A 7,035-nucleotide genomic window follows, 5' to 3' on the forward strand; every position below is an offset into this window, starting at 1 on the left:
AGCATCCATCAGATAACAAATTAACCCATATTACCCAAAAAAAAATATTTTTTATCGAGTTACACTGTCTCCCATGATTAACCACCTGAACAATGAGATTAGATTTAGTAGAGATTATCTTTTACGATGGGATTTGATTTAGTTCACATACTGAAAGTGAGTTATAGTTCACAAGATAGAAGGAATTTCCCGGCTTTGATAATGAAAGAAATTTAACCTACCTCAGTTATATTCTCTCTGACTTCTCCTCCAAGGATAATTCTCGTTCATCGAGCTAAAAAGCACATACATGCAAGATATTTTTGAGTCTCGACACTAACATTATAAGATCTTACGTGAAAAGAATTGGTCGCAACATCATAACTTATCAGTAAATCCTATAATGACCTTTAACTTAAATAGTACTCCTGTCCATCTATCTTTACTTATTAGTTGTTACTATCCTATTGGCACAGGAATAAAGAAGCAATGTTAAGAGTAATTTTACCATATTATACTTTAAATATAATAAATTAAATACTTTGAAAAATACATTATATAATGAATCGTATTTAATCCTAAGGACAAAATGAGTGAAAATAGGTAAATTATCCATTGGTTTTATAAACTGGACATGTATTGTTAGACATCCCAAAATAGAAAAGTGGACAATTAAAGATGGACGGAGAGAGCAAACATTAGCTTTGCAGAAATGTTGGGGAAAAGGGAAGGAAGGAAAAAAAGAGGGAAACTAACAGGTGTTGAATGGATTATAACTTACTGTTTATCATCATCAGCTTAACACATCAAGAATTTGATCACTCAGATCTCGAAAGAAGGAATGCATGCCACTAAAAAAGACATCAAGCTACAAGTATTGCCAGAGGGAGAGTGAATTCATTGTATCAAGTCTATCCACTTCCAAGACTTGACTCAAAAAGCTGGCTCCCCAGTGAGGAATCTAGCCACAAACCTGATCAAAGATCAAGGTTGTACATGCGAGCACTTGATATATACGCAGAAGCACAAAGCGTGACTAGAATATTAACTAACAATTGGTGCCACATATAGAATCACAGCAAACCTAAGCTTACAAAGATTAGGTAGACTAAAAAATATATACATACAGAGACAAACAAATCCTTATCCCCAGTCATTCAACAGGTATTCAGCAATCTGGAGCTTCATTAGCCTTGACAAATCGACCCTTAACTCGCTTTCTAGTATCAGCTCTTGCCTTCCTCGATTCATATCGAATGTGCTTATCATATCTAGACATCACAACTCACAGACTCAAGGATGCAACAAAGCCAAGATATAGGAGCAAACTCAAAGGCAACAAGAGAAAACTATGTTGAAAAGGAAACTGAAAGAGAACCTACCTTCGTGTCTTCTTTTTCTCCTTATAACGTTGCATTGCATTTCCTCTGTTCTTTGCCATAAGCTCCATATCAGCCTTGAGTGTTTCTGCACAGCTGTTTTCACCTCCCACAACAATGCTTTGGTCCATAAAGTTCAGATCAGTAGATACACCACAGCATTTTGGCTTAACATAACCTGAGTCGGATGAGTTCTTTATTCTTGGTAAATTGTTGCTCTCAGATGTCGCTGGCCCCTGGCTTGCTGCTCGGTTGTTCGAATTATTCTGCAAGGCAATAAGCAAGTTATTTCTCAGGTTCAGGAGGAAGACATGTGTATCATATAGTTTAAATCATCAGCTTCTTGGCAGTTTACTTCATAGAACCTCCAATTGTCATGATTCATGAAGGTGGTCACCAGAAAAATTTAAGAGTTTATTATAATTGGTGAGGTCATAGGTTAAACGCACAGCCAAAATACTTGTGCACCATGACTTTGCTAGAATTTTACAATTTGTGAAGCTAATATATATCCTATTCCACAGCACAAAAAGGAAACCTCAATATTCCGCCGAAACAGAACAAAGAATGTAAGTTGGTAAAAGAAGTCTCTGATCTGTCCAGAAAACCTTTTTTGTTAAGCCTGATCTGCCACTTAAAAGTACAAGTATGAAGAATTCGTGCCACATTCATTGATTTAGGGGATTAAAATATAACACATTGAGATCAACTTAATGAAAAAAGAAAATCAAAATTAAGTTGTGGCTAGAGATTACACTGAAGGCTGTCATATCATCATGGGCAGCAGAGCAGTTAATGCCAGAAAATCCTAATCCTTTTGAAGATGCTAATGATGTTCCTCTTATGAGTTCATCATAGCTTTTCATCATGTACGCCATGTCGCTCTCGCTGTAGTCTGCTTCCAATGAGCGGGACTGTTCATGGCTCCTCAACTGCCCTAGATTAAAATCCCATATCTGAAGAAACAAATACAAGAAGGAAGTATAGCAAGCTAGTATCTTTTCAGGTAACTAAAGATGGTACAAGATGAAGTATATCTCTTCCTTCTAAATATTTCTAGTCCAGAAAAGCAAAAGCAAAATTCATTGACCGTAATTGTTACTCTTTAAGCTCGTTGCAGGTTTCTAAACTTCCTAATACTTTTTGCAAGAGAAGATTAAAGTGGAATGATTGATTTTAACAGCTCAAAGATAGTTCTCAATATCATATTTTTCCAAAAAAGGAAATAAAAGATTTACTTAATACTGAGGCGGCATATAAAATCCAACACCATGGTATTATGTACCTCTATTTACTTAAAGATGAAGATATTATCTTGATGACATCTCAAGCACAAAATAGACCATAAGAAAGGAAAAGCCTCAAATATGTCATCAAACTATTGTTACATAAAAGCTTCGTTCGTGCCATTATTGTTTAATGGTGGTTTTGCACAACTTTTTTTGCCACATGGCCTCCAAGTAGAAGTCCATGTCACCAAATTTAAATTAATCAATATTACTTAAAATCAAATTGAAAATCGTACCCATTAAAGTAAAACCCAACCCACACCATTAAAATAAAAATAGGACTCATTGGAATAAAAATCGGACCCATAATTAGGTAGGATGTGGGTCGGGTTTTATTTTCATGGGTACAACTTTAAATTTTGATTTTAATTAATACTAGTTGACTTGAAGGTGACGTAGACCTCTAATAAGAGACCACATGGCAAAAATGATTTTGTAAAACCACCGTTAAAAAATAATGGCACGAAAGAACCTTTTATGTAACAACAATGACAGAGATGAGACAAATTTTTAACAGATGACACAAATGAGACATTTCTAATAGTTCGATGGCATATTTGAGCCCTTTCTCTTTTTTTTTTGTATAACCGTGATGTCCAGGTCAGCTTAAGCACACCTCGACTAATTTCATGGGATGCCTGTTCTTTCGAGTACACAAAATCTGCATTTTGGCAAAACAACTTCAACACAAGTTCAAGAATAAATCAAGAACACTTATGAAGTCTTTCCAACACTTTCAACACAAGATCAAAATGACCTTTCAAAGAAGTGCGTTTTCAATATTTTAAAGAAAAATAGATAAAGCAGAAAAAGCCAAGTACTCCGAATTCACGGAGTGTCTTTAAGGAAATAATTCTCCTCAAATACCCGAGGTTGCGAAATTTTCTTCCCAGGATAAAATGGCTTAACAATCCGACAGTAGTGGTACCTCAAACGATCGGATTCTCTTCGAACTCACTCAATGGGAGATGATCACACAGAGTTTTTCAGAAGACAAGAAGTGTTTATAATGCAGAAATTTTTGTTTCAAACCTGTGGAGAACTGCAGATTTATATAGTCATTAAGTGCCCCTTCCGAAAGGTAGCAATGGTTCATCGGAAAGGTGTGTCCTTTGGAACAGTCATGTATGTCTATTCGAAACAGTGTGTCTTTTCCAAACAGCCACAACCATTCAAACAGTCATACCTTTTCCCGAAACAGTGTGTCTTTTACACGAAGAGTTGTATCCCTTCCGAGCATTGTTTCTGCATGCAGGTTAATGGAGGAACAAAACCTGCAAAAACTGTTGCGTTTTGTTTCTTTTGATTTTTTCAAACAGGATTTCTCTCAAGTTTCAAAAAAAATTTGTCCAAAAAGATTAATCTCGATCGATCATTTGACAAATCCGAAGCCGAAGCCGAAGCCGAGCGACGACGACGGCGCGAGGCACCTCTTGGTTCTTGCCTCACTTACCATGTGGAGTAAACACTAGAAAGTTTCCTTCTCCCGTCAATGTGGGAGAATTAGTAGACTTTCCCATTTTTGAGTACACTTTCCATTTTGAGTGTTATCTCAATTTTTCCCTCCACTTGGTTCCCTCCATTTTCCATCCACACATTTAATCTTGAACCCAACAATGCCTACCGCCTCCCACCAGCAACAAGTACCAGGCAACTCCATCCACCAAGGCTAGAACAAATGAAAAGAAATCACCTAGTGTTTGTCTCTCTTGGGAATTGAAGCTAAGGTACCTGAGACCTCATGATACACAATCCAACTTCATTGAAGCACTAGGCCACACCCTTGAGTGCATAACTGAACCTTTCCCTAAAAAGAATATGGGAATCTCCTGAACTTTACACAAATGCCAAAATCATTTGAAATCACAAAAAGGAGGATCAGCTGGTAAGATCTAGATTATTACCGATGCACAACCAACTCAAAATCTAACAAAACTAGACAGCTAGGCAATTTGACGTACTGCCCGTGCACATTTAATATAACCACATCTTTTAGTACAAGAACTTGTCTTTCCAACCCCCTATCCCCAAAATTGTAATATGATGGCAGTTACCTCTTCTTTTTACACATGCACTGGAAACAAATCAAGCTAAATCCCAAGTTTCGTGCATATCTCAAATGTACTCGAAAGGCATTAAACAATATAGGCTTATCAAATCTTCTTTTCTCAACTCAATTGCATCATTATACTTGCATATCCATGTTGAATGTTCTATTATTAATCACATCACTGTTAGTATGAAGAAATCCTTTCAACTAAAATTCTATAGACAATGCAAAGAAAACAGCTTTATTTTACAATTCTGCACGACATTTGAAACAAAATAAATGTATTGAACAATACATAATGAGACAATAGAACAGGATCGCACTTCTTCGGGCTGAGCAAAATGTCCTAGTCATGACTGAATAGCAACGTGAAAATGCCTAGAGGAATACCTGAGTGTTTTGATCATAGGAATTTTCGCTCCACAAAATGTTTCGTTCCACCACTTGGTCACTGTCTTTTGGATTATGAGGAATAATCAAAGAGTTAAAAGGCACATTTTGCGGCTGTTGCTGCTCAAGCTTCTGAGCGACACCAACCATGACTGCATCACTCCCATCCATCACATTAACATTTCCCTGCCAATCACTACTGTCATTAGGTGTCTTTAGAACCAAATCTTCCGCTCCAGCTCCAACCCCATCAGCTAAATCCCTCTTGAATAGCTCAGTTAATTGTTTGAGTATCACTTGTTTCTGCTTGCCACAAGTTGGAGTTTGTTTTCTACCCACCTCACGAGCAGAGGCAGTAATGGAGTAAATCCCAGAATTATTAACGCTAGGTACCATCAAATCTTGCAACAAGATAGAAGGAGGAGGAGCATCCTTAGACATCCAAGAAGGACAGGTGGGCTGCTTGTGAGGTCGTTTCTTGGCCTCAATATCTAAACCCCAAGCTGAAGCCAGGTCAGAAGCAGAAGGGCAGCCGGAGAACCCTTCAACTGGGTTCCGATCGTGTGTGCCAGATACTGCACAGCTTCCATGAGCATCCCAATCGCATTCTCGGCAGAGTACGAGGTTGTCCGTGGCACAACGGATGGAGACAGGTTCGGAGCCACAGTTATCACAGATCTGAGAACGAAGGTGCTTCTTGGAGAGAGCGTTAGCTGAATGAACTAGTTGGTCACAAAAGATACACAGCTTAGCTGTATCAGCTCGGCAATAAAGGATCGCAATTTCCTGATTGCAGAAATCGCAGGGACGGCTTTCTCCGCCACTCCGGAGGTCAGAATTCATTATCACGATCTGGGTTTGGCGGCGTAAAGTTGAAAATTGCAGCAATCTTGATGTTTATATTGCAAGCGAAAGGCATCATTTCCAACCCGTCCTATACGAGAAAAATTTAAAGCATATTTAAATTATATAAGTAATCTATTACATATTTTAATTATATAAAAATGATATTATTATCTCTCTGCAACCTCCATTGTAAGGTATGTGTTACATTTATTTTAGGCGCATTCAACCTATTAAATAACCCACCCTAAATTATAATCAAAAAATTTGAATCCACACATAAACTATATAAGTGACCTATTACACACTTTAACTATAAAAAATGATATTTTTTACTGATGTGGCATCACGTGTAAAACATTACACTATATATAAGTGGTGGTAGCTTGACGGAGTGTAAATAATTTTATTTTTTTATAGTTTAGGTGTGTAATAGGTCATTAGTATAGTTTAGATGTGGCTTCGACTTTTTGGGTATAGGATATATTTTCAGAATGCTTGCTTAACAGCCTATTTGGATGGTGGTTTCCATGGTATGGTATGGTTACAATGGGAACCATGTTTATTTCCATGGTTTTTTAAAAATGATGGTATGGTATGTTCCATGGTTTGGAATGAACCAATTTATTGAACCACCAAATTGATAGTGTGTCATAGTTTTCATTTTTCTTTTCCAATTATATCCTTATATAATTTTCTTTAATTATATTTTATCCTTATCAACAAAATACATGCTAAGACTATGCATTTATTAACAAGATCGAAGATTGCAGAGTGGGAAAAATGATCACAGTTATTTAGTAGTAGTAGTTTTTAATGCCAATAAAAACTCAATTCAATCAAAATAAATTGAAAATAGAAATGGAGGGAAACAAAGTGGATGCACAAAAAAGCATATACATGGGAAGTGATTTTTGAACTCTAAAATACATGTATACCAATTATTTTATTGATTGGGAAGTACTTCCCGATTGCATTAGTTTGCATTCGTCAAACCTTTGTTTAGCAAATATCCTTGTGAATTTGGCGTCTTAAAAGGATCACCGGGTAGCTATGAGAAGCATCAAGAAAGAAAGAACAATTGGTTATGCTAGCACTGATATGG

At 36.8% G+C, this 7,035-nt stretch overlaps 1 protein-coding gene across 2 annotated transcripts; it reads right to left on the reverse strand.

Moving 5' to 3' along the window:
* Positions 1-726: 726 nt before the first annotated feature.
* On the reverse strand, positions 727-6,054 carry LOC107854663 (zinc finger protein CONSTANS-LIKE 14). 2 transcript variants are annotated; one of them, XM_016699689.2, is made up of 4 exons: positions 5,088-6,054; positions 2,114-2,314; positions 1,362-1,624; positions 727-1,250 (listed from the first exon to the last, which is right to left on the reverse strand). In XM_016699689.2, the coding sequence occupies exons 1-4, from the start codon at positions 5,928-5,930 to the stop codon at positions 1,148-1,150; spliced, it is 1,410 nt and encodes a 469-aa protein (XP_016555175.2). In that variant the 5' UTR covers positions 5,931-6,054; the 3' UTR covers positions 727-1,147. The 2 variants fall into 2 exon arrangements, with proteins under 2 accessions (XP_016555175.2, XP_047254940.1); XM_047398984.1 differs by having other exon boundaries at positions 2,114-2,290; positions 5,088-6,025.
* Positions 6,055-7,035: the final 981 nt, after the last annotated feature.

Source organism: Capsicum annuum, chromosome 11 (assembly GCF_002878395.1).
Source record: "Capsicum annuum cultivar UCD-10X-F1 chromosome 11, UCD10Xv1.1, whole genome shotgun sequence".
Lineage (NCBI taxonomy): Eukaryota > Viridiplantae > Streptophyta > Magnoliopsida > Solanales > Solanaceae > Capsicum > Capsicum annuum.

Excerpts from the sequence above, each read along its gene's own strand:
- LOC107854663 (XM_016699689.2), bottom strand. The coding sequence starts at position 5,930 with ATGAATTCTGACCTCCGGAGTGGCGGAGAAAGCCGTCCCTGCGATTTC. Across the intron at positions 1,625-2,113 it reads ATGATATGACAGCCTTCAGT|AATAATTCGAACAACCGAGC; the intron begins GTAATCTCTAGC and ends ATTGCCTTGCAG. Across the intron at positions 1,251-1,361 it reads GAGAAAAAGAAGACACGAAG|ATATGATAAGCACATTCGAT; the intron begins GTAGGTTCTCTT and ends TGTGATGTCTAG.